We start from the raw sequence: 22,459 nt of genomic DNA, 5'->3' as shown, positions 1-22,459 counted from the left end.
AAGGAGGAAGACTTGTTAGAATGTGAATCAGCAGCCCTTACAAGTAGATGCAGCTCATTGAGTGCCGCAAAACAAAAGAGCAATTTGGCTTTTTTTTTTTTTTTTTTTTTAATAGACAGCCAGGAATGCGTGATTAATTGTCAGTCTCGCTTCTGCCGGTACATTCTTGTCCTGTCTTCCTTTCTCATTTTGTTTCTTTCATTATTTATTTATTTTTTTATTGCTAATAGGAACACTCCCAAGATTCTAAACCCTAATGATGGAATATTGATAACGTATAAGGAAGGCCGTGTCACGCAATTATCTTTCTATAAACAGAATCGCAGGATAGGAAAATCAACAAATTTTGGAGGACCTAACAGCAACCATATTGCAGACATCAAAGTGCTGCAGGAAGACGCTAAGAGATCTAAAGAGGAGATATTACTTGATCATTTCAAGCATGCCCAATCTGATGAAGAGTGGAAGCAGTCACTTGTGAATATGTCTACACTCTGAGACAAGAACTGCCATTGTCTTCTGGACTGGTATTAGACAGGCATCTGACCTTTAGTTGGCACAAGACTGTCTAGCGGGGTCAGAGGTTTAAAAACCCCAACAACCCTTGGGTGGAAAATTGGACATTGTATTATGACTATATAGGAGTCACTCACTTGGAAGTCCATGAAGCCATCCATCCATCCAGTTCCCAGAGTTGCACAGTAACAAATTACATTTAGTGATGTTGCATTATTTAATTACAAAATCTATACAATGGTTTTTGACGATCAAGCAAGAAGAGAGAAGCCGAAGAAACCATGCCAAACTGGATGCTAACTGACTGGAAATGTGTGAGAGTGCTGAGTTTTGATTTTGAAGTTTGAGATCCATCCATCCATTTTCCTTGGCGCTTATCCTCACGAGGGTCGTGGGGAGTGCCGGAGCCAATCCCAGCTGTCAACGGGCAGGAGGCGGGGTACACCCTGAACTGGTTGCCAGCCTATCGCAGGGCACATAGAGACAAACAGCCACATTCACAATCACACTTAGGGGCAATTTAGAGTGTCCAATTATTGTTGCATGTTTTCGGGATGTGGGAGGAAACCGGAGTGCCCGGAGGAAACCGACGCAGGCACGGGGAGAACACGCAAACTCCACAAAGGCAGGTCAGAGATTGAACCCGGGACCTCAGAACTGTGAGGCCGACGCTTTACCAGCTGAGTCACCGTGCTGCCGATGTTGGATTATTTAATTACAAAATCTATACAATGGTTTTTGACGAGCAAGCAAGGAGAGAGAATGTGAAGAAGCCGTGTCAAACTGAACGTTAACTGACCGGAAATGTACAGCAGCGAGAACACCAGAATGAGCGCGTACTGTATGTGGCACAGTACACTTTGAAGAGAAGTTTGAACAGTGTGGAAGGGAAAAACAACTCAGAACAGCAAATTGGCAAGTAAATTAAGTGTTTAGAGAGAAAATATTAGAATAGCTCCAGATGATTATACTATATTAAATATTAATATCAGCAGTGTAGTTTGTGTTTGTTTGCACCAAAGAGTGCCAAGTTTTGATTATGAGCTTTGAGATTCCCGCAAGAAATTTTCTCCAAGTTACAGAACACAATAGTGTTCAATTTAGTTTGTTATGGGAACATATAACGCATTTAGAAACACTTCCATTATTATTATTTTTTTGCACAATATTGTATGTATCATTACTGTAAAAGGATTCAATTCATTCAAAATGTCAAGTTAACACTCCTGGCTTGATACACCAATTGCATTAAACCTATTAATAGGGGAGGGTGTAGAATGCATCTATGGTTATTAATCACTCACCTTGTTGCAGTATTTTGCCAAAGTACTTATTGTGGCTCGTGCAGTTCCACCGGCGGTACCTGAACTGGTACTGGCACTCCCTAATACCCAGCCTGGCTCCTTTGGCCACTTCGTTGATGATTTCTGGCTGAGTCTGACAGAGCTCGGCCTGCTTCCCCACCAGACGCTTTGCCTTCCTGCATATGCTGTTAGGATCCATCAAGAGGGGACTGCCCACAGCCCTGGATGGGATTAAACAGTATTAATAAGTAAAATAGGTGGACAGCATTTGTCAAGTACATTTTCCAGCAGGTAGGTGTGGAGGAGGGTCTCATCCAGCTTTTCTCCAAAATTCAGGTTTGTAAAGTGCTGTGAAAACTAACAGATCCCTGTAGATGGCAGTGTTGCATGGCTTTAGATTTAGGACTGGCAATGATTTTGAGTCTAGGAGGTGAATCTCGGCTCGGGTAATAATAACAACATTTACGTTTAAACATTTAAACAGCTGTTGAATAACCAAATTGTTAGATTCTGCATTATTCAAACTTTTGATGCTAACATTAAGGACTGTAAGTTTCCTGTTTATTTCACATGCCCTCATCATCAATTATCGCCTCTCTCTCAGTCTACACGCCTGTGACTTTGCATCCGAGCAGATGGGATCCATATCAGCAAATATGAGCGTCAAGCCAAAAAAGCGATTTTCACACACTTGCGCCTCGTATCGGTTAATCGCCGACACCTGAAATCATTCATCGGCTTCTTGAGTCTGTTTGCAGAAAGTAGAACAAACACTCTCGCGAGGGAGGACTGATAACAAGACACACACATCTAGACACCTTTAACTCTCAACAAAGAGGAAAAAAAAGTATGACAATCTATATTTATAAAGGATCTCTATTATGTGTGAAAATATGTAAAAAGCATAAATATGAGCGCAAGTGTAAATGAGCAGGTGCTAGAACAGTACTTAGCAACACAAACTCCCACTCAACAACCGCTTATTATCTACACGCTGTCATCAGGATGGGCCTCTGTCTGTGTGTGTTTACATATGTTAGTGTGCATGCGTGGTTTTATGCGTGTGTGTGTGAGAGAGAGAGAAAGAGCATGAAAGAGAGCATGAATGAGATAGCATATCAAAAATATCACAAGAAGTCCACATGTAAGATTCTTTGTGTGTGTGCGTGTGTGCGCGTACGTGCGCACACTTACACCAAGAAGTGAGCGCAGTCACCAGCTGACAAAAGCCCATTTTACAACATGAGGCAAAGAGCAGTAAAAGTACCAAAGTGTTACTTCTGGGTCCACGATGGAACAGTAGCGTAGGTTGAGGAATTTTGTGGGAAAAAAAAAAAAAAACATGAAAGAGCCACGGATGGAAAAAAAATCTCTACATGTGAAAAATTGTGAAATAGAATGTTCCAAAAAGCATAGTGAAAGGGACATTATGGAGAGTATTACAAAATTAAAGACTTCAACGTGAAAAAAGTTAATCTATCACGCTTGTCGTTATTACGTTGCATAAGGCCCAACACATTCATTAAGTACATGAACGTATGTGTGAGTTTGACTTTTTTTTTTTTTTCCCCCAGACAGAACAGCAAATGTGAAAATTGAGTGAGCTAAGGTGAAAGAGTTCATTGGTGGAGATATTTCCCCCCACCCCACCCCCTAAAAAAAGGGGGTGTATCAGTTAGATCGTGACATGACTGTGGGCCAAGCATTCTTGCCCTTGTTTGGAGACGGGTACACTACATCAAAGTGTGTGTTCCTGCAAGGTGAGACGAGTGGAGACTCATGAAAGATTTGAGAAAATCCGTTTGTCTTAACCTGTTGTTACAGAGAAAAGAAAAACACAAGGCTGTTTGATGATGTAAAATGGAAATATAAAGTATTTACAGTATCAAGCAAAATAAGTAATTCGATCATAATAAGTGTAATGCCTATTCTAGTGTAGGAATATCAAATATATATGGCACATACATTTTTTTGCATTGATGTAAATCACATTCATGGTGGATTTTTTTTGGGTGGGGGTGCGCGATCTATCTTACTCTGATCCCAAAAAATGGCCATTTGAACAGGGGTGTGTAGACTTATTTTATCCAATGCACTCGCTATTGCTGAAAGTATTCGCTCACCTGCCTTGACTCGCATTATTTTAAGTGGTATCCCATTCTCAATCAATTGGGTTCTATAAAATGTCCCCTCAACTCTTCTGGGAAGAGTGTCCACAAGGTTTTGGAGTGTGTTAAAGAAATTTCTTGCCCCTTCTTTCAGAAGCTCATTTGTGAGGTCACACATTGGCTTGCTTTGTACACAGGTGCACAGACATGTTGGACTAGAAAGGGATAACCCCCAAATTGTTTAACTGTCCAAAATCTTTTGCATTCGGAGTTCCTTTCAATGGAGCCCAGTGGGTAATATTTTGGACATTTCCAACAAAATGAATGAAACAGTTATTTGTTGTAATAATTAACAGAGGACTCATAAATACTGTACATGCAGCATGGGAAGTGAATCTTGGATTTGCAGGTAGTACATTTGCAACTATCTAATAGGTGAACCCCTGCAGGTGACCCCCCCACCCAACCCCCCACACACATCCATGCAGTTAAAAGCTTGCATTCACTTGTTAGAAGCCCCTCAGGTCTTTAGCATACAAAGTGCCAGTGTTCCTCAGGGTGTCGTTTATGACATCCCATCCTACGCGGACAATGAAACAACTGAGAGGAATTTACAGGAGCTGAAATTAGGGGAAAATGGCTTGAAAGTAAAAGCGGCCTCACACGAATGCTTTGTCAGTTTGACATAAAAAAAAAAGCAATAGAGAAAAAAATAAACGCACAAGTAAAGCCTTGACAAGTGGGCTTTCAAATACTGCTCTCGTGCAAGATCCTTTGAGGTTTTATGATTTGCACCGCTTGCAAATATTGAAGGGATTTGATCCACTCATATATTCCTTGAAGTGCAAAAAAATATGAACTTCAAATGACTATATCTTCATCAAAGATTGTGCAAAGTGACCTCAGGTTTCATTGAGGATCTGACAGTGCTGTACTACATGCATCCCTTCTCTCTCTTTTTCTTTTCTTCATCCCTGCCTAATCTCTCAAGTATGCTGCAGATCAAGAAAGTCACGACAGGCGCAAGTCCGACACACCAGAGCAAGGCCAACATGAGAGAATTCGAGAGGACACTGAGAGACGGCCGGGGGAGCTTCACGTGCGATGAAAATGACAAGCGGCATTCAACAAAGAGATCAAGCATGATACGAAGTATTGAAAAGTATTTTTGCATTCAAATTCTCACACCAAGACAGACAGAAAGCCCCTAGCCAAGACCCTTGTGTGAGATATGTTGGCATAGCCATCACGTACTATTTGTTAAATCACGCTGCTTTTATACCGAGGAAATTTTCCTAATGCAAAAAATCTGAAGAGCAGAAAAAAAAAAAAAAAAAAAATCAACAACAGCACACATAAAAAGACATTTGCTCCTAAGTGCTTGGCACAATTGCACATGCCAAGGCACTGACAGGCCAAAATAAATGGGATGCACTTAGAAAAAGGTATTGAGCGCATCGACACGCTACAACAGCGGCTTCTATTGTTCTTCGGTGTTGCTCAAGATTGTGCAGGAGGCAGAGGTTGCGAAATTACTCACACGCTCTGTGCTTGAGATGCTATGTACTGTATTTGCAGTTCTCAAACTGCCAATAAGGGTGGAATGTAGCCTCACTGAGTGCCCGCGCCACCCATGCCCCCTTGTGTCTCTGCCCAAAGATATGCCCCCAGGAAGAGGCCACCCGTGGTGGGAAGTTCATTTTCTACATTCAAAGTTCAGTTCACCATTTCAAGAATGAATGAGTTCAGTTCAGAGTTCATAATTTTGAACTAAGTTCACCATTGCAAAAAAGGAACTACAGTGATGTCTCAGTTCTCGACCACAATTTGTTCCAGAAAGCGGTTTGAGAAGTAATGTGTTCGAAAACCGAATTGATGTTTTCCATTATAATGAATGGAAAAAGAAATAATGTGTTCCAAGCCTAAAATGTTACACTTTTTAAAGCATTTATTTAGCTTTTTCTGATAATAAACATCATAGTAGAAATACGTGTATACTTTAAATACTTTTTTTTTTGCTTAAAATGTATGCTTTTGTAGTAGAGTACACTAGGCTGGGAGTGCAATGCCGTACCTGTAGCGACTCGGCCCCGAGCCTTGTAAACTTTTTTTTATTAACAAAAGTAAAGAATAACTTTAAATAAGCAACTTTCCTTCTTTGGAGCCATGATTGGGAGTTAATACGGTTGTCCTCGATAAGAAGAAAAACAACAGTCACTACCGTGACATGTCTGTGTACAGAGGCTACATTATAGAGAAAAACAAAAGTGCGCTGCGTTATGTCATTTCCACGTTTTTTTTTTTTTTTTTTCCATGGAGCGTTCGAATTGACAAAAATAAAACGTTTCTTGGAGTGGGTCAGCTGCTCACGCTGCACGCATTGTTATTTCCGTTTTTTTTGGGCAGCGTGGGAATTCACAACAAAGCGCGTTCTGGGTCAGCTGGTCTGGCTGCTTGCAATATGTTAATTCCAGGTTTTGTCAGGGGCATTCGAGTACTGATTTTCGTTCAAAAACAGAAGCAAAACATCTGGAAATTTTCGTTCCAAAACCAATTTGTTTGAAAACAGGGACCTTCAAGAACCGAGGCTTTACTGTATTTTATTTTTTTTTTTTGTTTATTTTCTTCGCACTGTGTCGCTGATAGGCTATTCCCCTTAAAATACTGGCATTTAATTTCCCCATTTTTTCCTCCCACTCTGTCCACACTTTTCCTCCTACAGTGTCATAAAACACAAATTAAAAGGTTCTATTTCTTTGTATTTAAATGCTTTTAATCATCTAAAGCCCATTGAGTTACCCTGTTTATAAAATCGTCAAGTTCCTGTTCTTGATTAATTAGCTTATAGCTGAAGCCCAATGCGCTTCAATCCCGCCATGTTTTTTGTGGTTATATAGGAAAACAATACAGTAGAATAGATGTGGCACCTCAAAATGTTTCATGATAAGCGCACCATTTTTCAATCAATGGCCTTGTGTATGGGTGTGAGTCACCAAATGTACTTTATTCACAATTGTCCAATAAACTTTTGTTCAGTCAGTTTGTGTGTGGCGGGGCGGGCCTTTTTTAAAAACAGGCCAAATACTGAACTGTCCAACGCTAAAAATACATATATGCTATCGAAGCAAGTCTTCCAATTGATTTGTTAACATTGTGATCAGAAAATGATAAGTGGAAATTACACCTTACCATTATGTGTTTTATTAATTATTATATTCCAAAATGTGTCACTGATGGTGTAGTGGCGCTCAGTGATGCTGTCGATATCTGCCCTGTGACTGACTGGCGACCAGTCTTGTATAGCACATTTCATACACGAGGTAACTCAATGTGCTTTACATGATTAAAACCCTTTCCGGGCAGGCGTTGCAAATTTGCAACAAGTTTAAGATAATCGAAAATTTTAAGTCCAGAGTATCATTTTCTGAAAGTATCAGATTTGTCTCTCTGCAAAATTTTATTTGGTCCAGAGACAGTTAAAGGGATTTTAAAACAAAGAGATAAAACATTTAAAACCAGATAAAAACATAAAAAATGACAAACACAATATTAAACAAAAAAAAAAAGAAAATTAAAACCGCATACAGTGCAGTGTAGTCCGCCATTTTGCCTGAAGCTAGCTGGGATAGGCTACAGCTTTCCCGTAACCTTTGTGAGGATAAGCGGCTTGGATAATGGATGGATGGATTCTAAAATGTGAAAATGTGGATACCTTCTAAAGCTGTGAAAGTAACATTTTTTTGTAGAGTTGACTGGCTAGTAATTTGAGTTGTAACTTAAAATAACTACATAGTATTTTAGCACATGAATGCAAAACATATCAATAAATATACAGTAAATAAATCATGGATTAAAATACAAGATAAGGCTTCACTACTTATTTTAGTAATCCTCCATCTTCCAAAAACACATCATGACCACACCAGTGATTTTGTGTTTGATCAGAGCTCCAACTGATTTTTTTCATTATCATTACTATTCTTGTATTCTATGACTATTCCGATTCAGTTCAATATTACAGAATGGAGAGAAACACCCCCCACCACCAAATGTGTTGGGGCTATGATTACTGGCAAAAGAACAAAGAAAAGGAAACTGAGTGTCAAAGGTTGTTGCCCACTTAAAGTAAGCAATATAAAGTACTTCAAATAAATACAGCAGTTGCAGCGTAAATGGACTGCGCTCCTGTTTTTATTCAGTAATGTACTTATACGGTATATGTATCATTTAGCTGTCAAGAGGGAATTCTTAACAGCTTACCGCATAGAACATCATTGTGAGGTTTCCAAGAGGATGAAGTACAGCGCGGGCCAATAACTGACACCATTACAATATCAATGCAGTAATCACATCTGTGGTCAAGCATGAGTTCTCTTAACTTATTTTTTTTCCCAGAGCACTTTAAAACGGTCACAGCTGCACATGAAATGCTGTACATTATATTAGAATATAGCTTATAAAAACAGTTAAATATTGGCCACATTTAACTGTTAGTTATCTTGTTTTTCCACCGTTCAATATAACTGACGCTAGAATGATGTGCTGACTTGTGAGTTGGATGGCCAACAAATTCATACGGTGTGGCCGAGGCCTTGATGGCACTCTTGAGTGTGACATGCCGTGGAATAAATATGCTCCCCATCCCAATATGGACTGCCTCCAATTTATGTTACGCCCTATTAAGTATTGTGAAGCGTAGCTGCATGCACGCTATTTTATTATGGCCAACTAGGTTTCTGATCTGGACTAAGAGTTCCACAGCAAATGTTTTGTCAATTTAAACCTCTTGCAGGGCACTCAGACCAGTCACATATTTACCCACCCCTCATGACCCTTCAATGAATCTTTCCGACCTGTCAATCACTCATACAATAATAGCCAATCAGATAGCCGCATTGTCTAAACCCCTGGCTTGACACGCCCCTCTCGCCACATTGTCGCACAAGCAATGTCGGTTGTCAGTAGTGTGCGCTTGGAAAAGTTAATGTTACGAAGAAAATGGTCCTCAGATGTGCTTGGGGAACGTGCAATTCTGATGAAAGATATCCTTCTAGGTTCCAAGGGGCCCGGTTAATTCATTTTCCAAAGCCTAAAACACAGTCGACGAAGTGTCTACGATGGATTAAGGCTTGCGGAAGAGCGCACGTAGAACTAAATGAGAACAATATCAACAAACACAAAGCTGTATGTTCAAAGGTAAGTGAGGGAGAAGTATCTTCTCTGAGTTTGATTGAATTATTATCAGTGCTTTATACATTGCGGGAGAACAACTTTCACTTTGTTAGTGTATCACTGACCTGCTGAATGAAGTGTGTCATGTTTTATGCCGACGAGTCATGTTAGTGATACGTAAATGCACATTGTCATTCAAGAGAAATGTCTATTTGCCTATGTGTATCACATCGGACTTTTAAGACCGAGCACTGGGTTCGATTACAAGTCAAATTAATACACCCACTCACTTATAAAGACTACAATGATATTACTTGTGATCTTTCCAAGTAAAAAGTACTCACCCTGCTTTACACACAGTACGATTCCATTATTTTATCCTGTTGGATTTAAATATGAAGTTCGAGAGGCGTCAAACTTTTTTTTTGCATCGACCTTTCCCTGTAACTCTGACATTGCGTCCTGCTACGTCCAAAATCTTAATTTGGTGTTCCGTGTACATATCCTTGCGTGAAATAGTTGAGACCTCTCTGTAGAACTCTCTTGGACAAGTCTGACGCAGTTGGCAAAAAAACGTACCCCAATATTTTCTGGAATACGCGATAGAGAATCGACTTCCAACATGTTCTGTTCAATGGCCATTTTGGAAGTTTGTGAGACATGGCTAACGGGGCGGAGTTTAAGATCCGCCATTGGAAAGGTCCATTTTGTACACCGGGGCCAAAAACTAGATTGTCATGCCCATTAATAACACAGCATAAATGTGCAGTATACTCACAGGCATATGTGTATTCTTTATCCTCTGGAAAGAGCAACTCGACTTGTATAGCTGACTGAGGATGTGTCGATAGCTGACTATGAGTGCTTGTAATTAGTCAAAAGTGCCCTTGCGACACGTCTAGTTCATTTATTATGAGATCCTTAACCTTTGCTCCTTAAATGAGCAATTTGACCCTTGAGACTAAATCTCAACGATTTATTGCCGAACACGTCCCTGCGTGTTTCTTCCAATAGGCTGCTGACAATCAGGATGCTGAAAGTTGGGCAGCAAACATGGATTTTTACTTGACTCATCTGCATAGGGCTCTGGCCTTGGTCTTAGTTTAACTGCAGATCTGCTGTGTTTTCAAATCAAGAAAGCTGCTGTTTACAAAACTAATTCTGTATGGAACACTTCCATGTTGTTGTCCAGTCAAGAGTGTTTGGTAGGGAATTAAGACAAATTAATCAGTGGGATTGGGGACTCAATTTTTCTCTTTAACTTTTACTTTTTGTCAAATGAGTTGAGTTTATTGCCGTCAGACAGCACTCGTAGCTTGTTTTTTGTTGTTGTTTTTTTTTGCTCGCAAGTATAAGCAAATAATCAAATGACAGTCGGGTCACTCATATCTCCAGGCACCATTATATTGTAAAGATTTTTTTGGTCTAAATTTAACATTTTATAGAAGTGCAAATATCTGTATCCACTTTTCTGACCCAAAGGCTCAAAACTACAGACTTATGGAACAGTTTCGTTGGCAAACTATTTCATGAGTTAAAAAAATACATATATATGATGGGCCGACTGTTGTGTTCTGTCAAAGTTGATTCAGTTGTCAAAAAGGAAGCAAAACCAGAGCCCGGTTCTGCTCCTTCTAATTAGAGCCCATTAAGACTCGTAGCTTCTGCAAGGCATCAGAACCTAAAACCCAACAGGCCAGCGTAAAGACTTTATTCACCGACCACTGTTGACATTTTTGATTTGCTTGCGCAAAGTGAAAATGTCAGACAACTGTTTTTGCCCTTCTGTCAAACGTTTTCAACATTCTTGGATCCTTCTCTGGCATGAGGACATATTAAAGAATATTGGAAAAAAAAGGGCATGGCTCTAGACAAGCACAGACACACACACCGCCACACATGCACACCCACACGCACGCACACATGCAAATTCATGCATCACAGTTGAGTTTAACACCTGCTGCCAAACCCACATCGTCATTTCATCTTTATCTGTGCCCAACTCTGCTTCTGATTAGACATCAAGCTTTCAGACCATGGACGAGATAAGATCTGCTACACTGAAGTCTCTTCTGAATCCTGGGTGTGTATCGGTGTGCGTGGGGGTGAGTATACATGCGTGTGCACGCATATGTTTGTGTGTGTGGTGATTACAAAGGAGACATGTAAATGCACAGACAGCAGAGAGGTCTTAACATCGAGGTTTGTGTGACCACCTGTGGGCCGATGGCACACTCCATTACCAGCTATACACTAGATTGTGACACACACACACACACACACACACTTAGTCCCTGTTAAGTAAAAGTAACAACACTGCCAAAAAGGGATGATTTAATCGGTAATTATACAAAATGAAGTTTTCAAATCACCCAAAAAAATGAACCCATTATCACCACTCTCAGATGCTGCGGGATAGTTTGCTGAATGTGCTGAGACTATACCCACTCAACTATCAACTGTCAATCAAATACCCCTGCGCTACGATCATGAAAAACTTATGTTACTACTCCTAGCAAGTTTTATACATATATAAAGACCCTAACCTACACGGAACAAAATGCATCCAATTTAAGCAAAGGCGTCATACTCAAGGCCCGGGGGTACACATCCGATCCACTGGTGTTGTTGGGATGGAAGTCATCATTCGCCTTGGTCCAAACACGGTTAGAGGAATTATGACCAAAAAGTTCCATTTTGGTCTCATCTGACCACAAAACCTTCTCCCATGACTCCTCTGTATCATTCAAATGATCATTGGCAAACTTAAGACTTAATGTGTGCAGCACATGACATGTGCTGGTTTAAGCAGGGGAACCTTCTGTGCCATGCATGATTTCAAAACATGACGTCTTGGTATATTACCAACAGTCATCTTGGAAACAGTGGTCCCAGGTCTTTTCAGGTCATTGACCAAGCCCAGTCTTGTAGTCCTGGGCTGATTCTTCACCTTTCTAAGGATCATTGAGACCCCATGAGGTGATATCTTGCATGGGGCTCCACTCCGAATGAGAGTGACAGTCATGTTTAGCCTCTTCCAATTTCTAATGATTGCTCCAACAATGGAGCTTTATTCAGCAAGCTGCTTGACAGTTTCTCCGTAGCCCTTTCCAGCCGTGCGGAGTTGTACAATTTTGTCTCTGGTGTCTTTGGACAGCTCTTTGGTCTTGGCCATGTTACAAGTTTGAGTCTTACTGATTGTATGGGGTGGACAGGTGTCTTTATGCAGCTAACGACCTCACACACGTGCATCTGATTAAGGATAATACATGAAGTGGAGGTGGACTTTTAAAGGGGGACTAACAGGTCTTTGAGGATGAGAATTATCGCTGATAGGTGTTCAAACACTTATTTGTAGCCGTATCACACAAATAAATCGCAAATAAATAAATAAATAGAAAATCATACATTGTGATTTCTGGATTTTTCTTTTTAGATTATCTGTCTCACAGTGGACATACACCAATGATGAACATTTCCAACCCCTCCATGATTTCTAAGTGGGAGAACTTGCAATATAGCAGGGTGTTCAAATACTTATTTTCTTCACTGTACATCATTTTTTGGTGGCCCACGAAAGCAAATTGTTTGTGTCAACTTCCGCAAGTCTTGCTAAACTCTGTATCAAAGTTTCAAATGGTTATATGTGATAAAAAATACAGTTTGAGATATTGAGGACCACTTATCAAAGTAACACCAACAACAGTTGAACAAACTATTATCCTTGGCTTCTGATTTTGGAACTAGATATCCTTTAATTCATTGTGTCCATGTAATACGATGATGAGGCAACAAAACACTTGTATGGTTTCACAATCTTAAATGGCTCACTGAGGTAGACTCGACCAACAATGTGGCCTGTAACAAAAAATGTGTTTGACAACCGTGTCTTTAAACCTCTCGTGGCTTGAAGCGGCTGGCAACACCGGGGCGACGAGGCCATGCCAGTAAAAAGCCCCAGAACACGCAACGGCTGTCACGTCAGACTTTAAAAAGTTGTTTTTTGCAACTCCTTGCTCTTTTGTTTTTCCTCTACATGATGTGCACATGGTAAAGAATAAGCTCAGTCGAAAGGCGAAGCTCTCAATTTACCAGTTGATCTACGTTCCTACCCTCACCTATGGGCATGAGCTGTGGGTTGTGATCGAAAGAACAAGATCCCAGATACAAGCGGGCAAAATGAGTTTCCTCTGCAGGGTGCCCGGGCTCTCCCTTAGAGATAGGGTGAGAAGCTCAGTCATCCTTGAGGGGCTCAGTGTCGAGCCTCTACTCTTCTGTATTGAGAGGAACCAGATGAGGTGGCTGGGGCATCTGATTCGGATGCCTCCTGGACGCCTCCCTGGTGAGGTGTTCCGGGCATATCCCACCAGAAAGAGACCCCGAGGACACCCCACTACACGCTGGAGAGACTATGTCTCTCACCTGGCTTGGGAACGCCCCGGTATCCCTCCGGAAGAGCTGGAAGAAGTGGCTGGGGAAAGGGAAGTCTGGGTATCCCTGCTGAAGCTACCTCGCGACCCCACCTGGAAAACCGGTAGATAATGGATGCCCACACACTCAAGATAGACAAGGCGCTCTAAAGGGAAGATTCACTTTCTGAATGTCAGCATAGCTAGTTAGCTAACCGTTTGTGACAGATTTGGTAGATAACGTGTGATGTGAATAAAGGCGCTTACGTTCTTATGTAGTTAGGGAGAGTTGAGTCCAAAATGTGTCAGGTGGCGTTTAAAAAAAAAAAAAAAAAAAAAAACATTGATAATTGAAACGATAGAAAAAAATTAATGCTACATCTTTACAACTGAAACCGACCTCGTTCTCAGTCTTTACCCGTTTTCGGCATTTCATCTTTAAACAGATTTAATGCACTTAGAAAGAAATCCACAGCAAGTTGGCCCGGCTAAGCACGGCAGTCAAAAGCAGTAGACGAGAGCAAAGGCATTCCACTGCCCTGTGAGCTGTGCTGTCTGCTCTCAAGCCAAATGATTAGGGGGCTGTAATCAGCAAGAGGCTCTGAAAGGACAGCTATCTCCCAGCATTTCATCCCTCTTACAGTCTCTCTCCCTGCTTAGTGTATCTACACGAGAAGTATTTTCCTACCAGCGAGGCAAGACAAAGAGAGACTTTAGAGGGGAGTGAGGGAGAGAACTGCCGCAAGAAGTGTATGATGCCTCATCCAGAGGTTTTCCAACAGAGAACGTCATTGTCCCAGGGATGCACAGGTGTGCTTCCACCCGCACTGCACCTCACTGCAGTCCGCAGGCGACAATTGAAAGAAGATGACAATTTATGTCAGTGGGGATGAAAAGGAAGTCCATGGGGATTGGTGTTGATTCCTCAAATCAGTAACGGCTTCATTTAAAACAAATGATGTCCCATATGCCCATTGACGAGACGACAGATAGCCGGAGTGTGAATCTCCCGCAGCCTCACCATTCCTTTAATCTCTTGCAGTTGCGTGTGTGTTTGGGGGTCAGAGTTAGGAATCTCTCTCATTAGCGATCATCCGCACTTTTTTTCTTAAACACGGGTGGCTTGACTTTTGAATTGAAATCATTCTACTTGTGTCTGCTGCTGTTTCTGCGATGGGTCAACAACCCGCAACCAACAGACTTTAGATTGAATGGTTCCAGTTCCGGAATCAGCTGCTCTTGTATACTGGCGCAATCGCCAGACACTGACTGGCATTTTTTTGGGTTATGCTTCTGTTGTCACCCATATCAAAACTAGATCCGGCTAACAGTGTCTAATCTGTTGCCAGGGGCATTGTCCGCAAGAATGCAACATAATCAAAATTGTCTCAAAATTATGTAAACAAATATATCTGGGCAGCACAGGGGGGTTAGGTGGTTAGCAGATCGGACATGCAATTCTGAGGACCTGGGTTCAGATCCCAGTCCCACCTGTGTGGAGTTTGGATGTTCTCCTCCTGCCTGTGTGGGTTTTCTCTGGGGAAAACATGTATGGTAGGTTGATTGAACACTCTAAATTGCTTGTACGTGTGAATGCAAGTGCAAATGCTTGTTTGTTTGGACACTATGTGCTCTGATCTATGATTGGCAGGTGACCAGTTCAGTGTGTACCCCGCCTCTTGGCCGAAGTAGCTGGGATAGGCTGCAGCATGCCCGTGACGCACGTGAGGAGAAGCGGTACAGAAAACGGATGGATGGAAATATATCTGTGACTTTACACCTTTTTAAGTACCACAAATGCTGTATATCTTTTTCAGATCCACAAACACATTCAAAATTCACAAGCGCTTTTTAATGTTGTGTATGCGTTTATTTATGTAGTCATTTGTTTATTCATTTATTTAGGTGACTTAACATTTCTTGTGAATTGTTAAAAGTGCATTTGTGGATGAGGGGTACCGGTATTTATTTCTGAGACAAAGGTAAAGCATTTCATTATATTCTCTTGCACGAATATTCACACGTGTGAAGGCTCATGACTCCATCCACTAGGGGGCAGTGTTTTTATTTCTGTTGATCAGTCATTTTTATGGGAATACAACAGTCTATGGTACAATCCTGCTGAAATTCACTGAAACCCGACCATGGCTGAACAAGGTGGACACCATTAATAAGTAAAATAAAAATAGATCACCTTCCTCATCTGACAGTAACATACAAAAAAAATTATTTCAGTGTTTGGATCATTTTCCATGTTGTTACAGTGCCATGGTGGAAGGCGGCCGGTAGCTCTCAATCATCTACTTTATAGCCTATCATTTCAATCGAAGCAACAATACTGCCGTTTAGTGGGTGGAGGTTGGAGCAATCCCAAATCTGTCAATCCCACGAGTGTCAATATTCTCAATTTGTGTTTGTGAATGCCTTGAAATCTGTTACAGTTTTCTTGAAAATAAAAGCATGTGCCTGCTCATTCACAAACTCACATTCAACAATTCACAAGCTGAAGTGAATATTTAGAAATGATAAGTCTTGATAAATGCACACATAACAGAAAAAAAACATGTAAATCGTGAAATCACAGTATACACGGGAAGTACACTAATCATTTCTCCACGTTTATCAATGTGACGTTCCGTAAATAGTGCATTGAGGCTAATAAAACTAACGGAGGGCCCATGTTGGAGATGAAAGTCCTGGCTATTTTTCAGGAAGTCGAAGGAAGCAACGCTTAAAAAAAGTGATGAAATTCCCCACACTAATCCAAAACCTAAAATGTTAACGATAACATAATCCAAAAGTCAAAGAAAAATCCAGGAAACATAATGAGACAAGACAAATCTCAGCATAAACTGATCTCTCTCGCTCTGTTGCCCTCAGGTTTGGCTTTGTGAGTGTGTGTATAATGCATATATCTCTGCATATAAGTATATACAAGGTTTTTTTTTTTTAGGGTTGAAAAAAAAAATGAATGGGCAATATCACCAAAAGCAGTACACTGCGAAGGTAAATAAGTGTTTAGTTGACAATGAAGCGTGCAGCTTACATCCACATAGATCTTTGAAATGACACGACAGCTCCAGGTAAAGTGAATTTCCTTGATATGAAACAGGAATAAAAGAGCTGAGACAATCCAGGAAAATATTCCCATCCCTCAATTTGCAAGATCAACATACAAGCTAGCCAACTTACCACGACTACCAGCTGTTTACATGCTGGGTTCAACTCACAGTCTGGAAATATACCTTAACTCACGCTCACACCTATGAACATAAGTCTTCAACAAACCAAACATACAGTACATATTTTAGGGATTTTGGGAGAAAGCCAGAGAACATAAAAGAATTGCGCAAACTCCTCACAGCAGAGATTCAAACCCTAAACCTCACCCATGTGAGGCAGTTGTGCTAACCACAAGCGCTGCTGCCACCTGCAGGTGTGCTCAAACTAAATACCAATTACTGATCAGATTTCCACATGATGTGTACCCAAATGTTTGATTGAGCCCTGAAGCAAAAATATTTCTGAATGTATTATTCCTTAGATGAAACGGAAGATTTAACAGCCATATGGAACAAATTTGATCCTACTTCTTCTGTATAGAAACTCATTAAATGCTGCAGGTATTTATGTATGACAACCAGAATACAACGGTTTACTGCCACCGACGTATATATTCGTCATCCGTGATTTTCAACAAGTATGCATCGAAGGTCTTGGCCATCTTTTCTATGAAATTCAGGTATGTTAACGGCCCTCCACAGATCCCTGTGGAGGGCAGTTTAGCATGGCTTTGGCTTATGATCAGCGCAGCTTCTGAACAGACAAAAAAAAAAAAAAAAGATTTGCCGTGAACCTCGGGTTGGCACATCAATTATGTTGAATGACTGACAGGTTTAGGCACCTCAAACTCCATACGAGTGTGCGTCTTCATATCATATGAACAGAGTACGTGTTATGATAGGATGTACAACGCGTGTCGCAATCGTGAAAACAGAAGACGCAGGTGTAAAAATATGAAAAGAGAATGCACTGATCAACTTGCGACATGCAGTGAGTGAGAACAGATCTATAAATACATGATTATTTAGCCATCAAAACCCCTCATTTTTTTTGTATAGTTTGATGTGTCACAAAAGCATAAAATATTAACACTGAAGTCACTACCCTGCTTGACATGTTTCTTTTCACAAAAAGCTCGTTTTCAGTTTTTCTACAGGGGAGTGGAGGGGATGGGGGGTTTCAGATGAAACCAACACATGTTCTAGTGATGATTACAAAAACAATAGAAGAAAGAGAAAGACAAAAGTGTACTCTTCCTGGTTTGGGGCTCACATTGTCACGCTTTGAAACATCAGTCAAAATGGTTTTGAAAAGTTGGCAATGTGGGCAACTGTCTGCTTTGCCAGTGAATAAGTTAATATCGGACAATACACAAAGATTGCGTGGCCCGTAAATGCGATAAAGACAACTCGGTCCGCTCCCTCGCTTTCCCAAATGCGCCCCATCAGCGCATGTAACAGATTCCATTCGGGCAGGCAACTCTCTCATCAACGTTGTTGTGACTTCCCGCCGCGTCGATTACAACTCGTTCTCATCAGTCTCCGATGTGGCGATGGGAAAATCCATTCTAAGGAGTGAGAGTTCACTATCGCTCGTGACAGGACGGAACGCCAATGCCAGCCCATACAAAGAACCCCCGGCTCACTCGCACGGTCTCTTTGGACGCTGCTGCGCCGCGCCGACCTTGACCGAAATGGTCAAGTGGGAGGATTCGCTGGAAAAAAATCCCAAAAGATTGTGTGTGTGTGTGTGTCAGTGTACACTAGAGATGAAGACAAACTACATGTTAGGGAGGAAAGCAAAGTGAGACACAGACAGATGGAGAGAAAATATGTTATCTGTGCATCTCCATGCGCTGTCTGTCTGTCCGTCCGTCACACACCTTGCTGAGCTGAGCCTGCACGGATTGTTTTATGATGACATATCCACTGTGCCCTGAAGGGCCACCTGACATTCCTAACTCTGACCCCCAAACACACACACAACTGCAAGCAATGAGAAGACAGCCATCACCGCCCTTCTTCTCCCTTTCTTATTTCCTTTTCTGCAAACACTTTGGTTCCCCATAAACAAACGCTGGTGGGAAGGACACATTTTGGATACAGCAGATGGATGTTCTAGATGGTTTGCAAACCCATCCCCAAAATGTTTTTCTTCAAATATATTTTGAACAATTATTTCTTTAAAAAAATAAATGAAAAAAAATCCTACTTTGACTGACACAAACTAACATTTTTGTTAAAATAAAATTTCCAAATTATTACAACTACTTATCCTTGTACCCAATTATTAAAATAAATCCCATGAATAAATATTGCTAAAACTATTGAAAAGTTAGGGAAAAAAATTGTAAAATAAAGTTAAATTAATATTACATTAAATTAATAAAGAAAAACACCCATTGTCTGAGATTAAATGTTGCACCACAAAAGAAAAGGTCAGTTGAAAACGTGCAAATTTAAAAATACTGGTAAATAAATTCTGTTTTTCTCAGAATAAATCACGAAAAATTCTACTTAAAAAGGAAAAAAAGACATGAGACAACGCATCCCCTAGAAAAACATTCAAATAAATTCAAGTTTCATTCCTAAAAATCTAATTTTCTTATCGATATAAGAAACACTTTTTTTTAAACTCAACCCTTCAATAACTTAATTTATTGCTAAATAAATTGCATTCACACCCCCAAGATTAGATAGATTCCTAAAAATCTATTTTTTTACATATAAAAAAAGCACAATTCATTTTTTAACTCAACCCTTCAATAACTTAATTTATTGCATTCACACCCCCAAGATAGATAGATAGATAGATAGATAGATAGATAGATAGATAGATAGATAGAAGATAGATAGATAGATAGATAGATAGAATCTTGATTTCATTGGCAGGACAGCGAATAGTAAGTTGCGCATCAGGGACACGACTGCGCACACGGGTGTGCGCAATAACGCAAATAAAACTCGTTGCCTCGCAGCCATGTAGGTACTGAGCACTTGAAATAAAGGGCACTTACCACCACAATCCGATGATATTGACCGGGCAAAGCAAGATGAAGAAGAGGGCCAGCTGGATCCGAGACAGGCGAACCGTCATGTTTGCGCGCTTGGTTCGGATCTTCCAGCTAATAAAAACAGAATCCTCTTCTTGGAGTTTTTTTTTTTTTTTTTTTTTAATGACCAAAGTGTCCAGAAAAAGTAGGAAGTCAATCAAAGTTCATCATCCAGCGCCAATCTGCCGTCGGGCGCATGTTAATGCGCAGGAGTGAAGTCGGTCAAGAGGTGACTGAGGAGAGGTCCGGCGGTGTGCTTGACGTCCTCATTGTTGCGAATTCCCCGACAAACGCGACCCAAAAGTGGCTTCGTCGGAACCGCCAGCGGAGCGTCATAAAACGTCACCCACTCCCGCAGCACTATTGAACACTTATAAAATCAATTAAAAAAAAAAAAAAAAAAAAAGATAACTTCCAGTGATGATGAGGCAGAGCGCACGGACGTGTGGTTCTGTTCGGTTCTGCCGGGTCGACTTAGGAAATAACTCAGTGGAGGAGGACCTGCACGGTGTGTCCGTGTGTTTTCTTTGGATGATGAAGGGAGGAAAAATGCGCTCTTCTTCTTCTCGCACCTTAGTGTGACGTCGCTCCAGGGCAGGCGTGGTAAAGGAGTGGGTGGGGGTTGGGGGGGGTGAAGAAGAGAGAGAGACTGCAATTAGTTGCACGGAGGAGGAAGAAAAAAGGGGCACAAAAAGGCCAAAACACACACGAGCATAAACAGAGCTATAATGTGACTTGATGTTTATGGTGGAGTCGAAATGAGAGCCTGTTGGAATGGGCTGACGTCATCACAGGTGTGTGGTACACCTCGGATATTTGTGCAGCCCTCATCTATAACGTCAAGCACATAGGGTAAAACTTGTTTCACCTGGATGTCTGCGCGCGGGGTGGTCTGCACCTCTTCCTCGCAGTTGAAAAGTTCCAGGTTCGAGTATGCGTTTTTTCTTGGTGGGTGCGGAGGGGGGGGGGGTACCCTCTCACATTCCCTCAGTAATGCTGTCACTAAACTGAAACCTCAAGGTAAAATTACAACATTTCACTTTTTTCAAAACACCAATCAGACACTCATCTTTAAATGACTTCTTTCTTAATAAATTTAAAGTGTTAAAAATAATAATTGTTGGCATGAACCAAACGGTGCACGGGCAGACCCAAACGCAGGACTCCGAGCCGAGGACATGATGTTCAGTGGGTTTTATTATGAAAAGTTGTGCACGACAACACAGTCCGAGAAGGCAGGATCCAAAATACAAGAAAGAATGTCCGATAACGATGAGTCAACTAAAGAGCGTAACCAAAAGTGTGACTGGATTATAATGGCACAGTGGGGGAGTAACCTTGGATGCAAGAAAGAACTGGCAAACACCAGTGACAAAACTCCAACTTAAATACATTTTCTAATCACAGTGCCTCACGTGACACAGCTGTGACTGGCGACAGGTGTCAGAGATGAGACCACTCGGAGCAGTGGGCAGGCCACGCCCCTCTTAGTCGTGGTCTAGCCTTGCTCATGACATAATAATAATAACTCTCTTACAAACTCCACCTCTTCCTCAATCAGCAGGAGTCATGCAGCATGTTGTCTCACGATTGACAGAGTTGATGGTTTGTTTTTAGACATTAACGAGAACAATTGTGTAGTTAGAATCATTTGAGTAGGCTTGTTTAGTTAAAAATGATTTGCTGTCATTTCAAGTTGATAGAAAATAGTGAAATGTATTGGAGTTGGATTAATGGATGCGGGTTTAGGAGGCGGGGCTTAGTAAAGTGGCATGTGATGTCTGGAAGTCTGTGTGTGTGTGAGAGTGGCTGGGGGTGAGCTGTGGATGACAACAGCTCTTGTGCACATCCGGTTTGAATGGCACCTGTGCCGAAGACTGGGACCCCTGCAACAAACTGCACAAGTTATGAAATTGGCATCGTCTCAATGGCCTAAAAATAATTTGGGATGTCGACAACTGCGCTGGGCGTTGTACTGCCTCACTTCTCTGCCCACCTTCGCTTCACACAACCATTTTCTGGCTGTCTCATCTCAGCGCGACTCTCACAAGTTCCCTCGCTGCTGGACGAGTGTGTTTTGTAAGGGAGGGCTGATTTTTTTTTTTTTTTTTTTTTTTCATTCTTGGCTGAGGCTTTATGGACAATAAAGATCTAATTTCAAAGTCCAGCAGGGTGTTGGGCCTGGGGTCTTGGCTCACAACTTAAATCGCCTGCTGGGAGAAGACACTACACAGGGCCTAACCAGATGGCCATCATCAGCATACATACAGTACACACGATCCATACAGTACATGATGCATAAGCTTCAACTTCTTCCGGGCGTCGTATTTTACCTCGTTGGCCGAGTTGCATGCTCGCTTTTTGCATTCATGTCGCGAATAACGAGGGTCAAATATGTCACTTCATGTAATCCTCAGAGAAACAATTCAATGACGGTGGGTTTCCAGGTTCTGAGGCGACCCCCTTACCTTTTTGGACCCTTGAGACAAATGAAGTTTGCCCATATCACTCTGTCTATCAATATTGGGTCATTTCCATATAGTTTGATCAATGACAGGAAAAACACGTCCCGATTAATTTCTTTTTGAAAATCAAATAATTTTACAGATGAATTGGAAGATAGATAGATAGATAGATAGATAGATAGATAGATAGATAGATAGATAGATAGATAGATAGATAGATAGATAGATAGATAGATAGATAGATAGATAGATAGATAGAAGCATTTTACTTATTGGCACCCGTTAACCATCATAAAGTCCTGATTGAAAAAAATTGCCAAGTCATACTTTCAAACTTTTTATACCAAAATATTGGGGTGTAAGAAATGAA

At 41.1% G+C, this 22,459-nt stretch overlaps 1 protein-coding gene across 3 annotated transcripts in view; it reads right to left on the bottom strand.

Annotated features, from left to right (window-relative positions):
• The window catches only part of wnt6b (wingless-type MMTV integration site family, member 6b), a 42,167-nt gene extending 21,068 nt beyond the window's left edge, over positions 1 to 21,099 (bottom strand). The window contains exons 1-4 of one of the 3 annotated variants that reach the window (XM_061841936.1): positions 20,493 to 21,099; positions 20,126 to 20,196; positions 19,589 to 19,994; positions 1,821 to 2,041 (exon numbers count right to left, since the gene is read on the bottom strand). In XM_061841936.1, coding sequence (XP_061697920.1) covers positions 1,821 to 2,041; positions 19,589 to 19,668 — 301 coding nt within the window. In that variant the 5' untranslated portion in view covers positions 19,669 to 19,994; positions 20,126 to 20,196; positions 20,493 to 21,099. Of the gene's footprint in view, positions 1 to 1,820; positions 2,042 to 19,588; positions 20,212 to 20,492 lie in introns of all 3 variants that reach the window. The other 2 variants (XM_061841935.1, XM_061841934.1) reach the window with 2 other exon arrangements.
• Positions 21,100 to 22,459: the final 1,360 nt, after the last annotated feature.

This window comes from Syngnathoides biaculeatus, chromosome 14 (genome assembly GCF_019802595.1).
Source record: "Syngnathoides biaculeatus isolate LvHL_M chromosome 14, ASM1980259v1, whole genome shotgun sequence".
Classification (NCBI taxonomy): Eukaryota; Metazoa; Chordata; class Actinopteri; order Syngnathiformes; family Syngnathidae; genus Syngnathoides; species Syngnathoides biaculeatus.
Note: the sequence above shows the minus strand (reverse complement) of the source record. Positions and strands in the feature narration are given on the sequence as shown.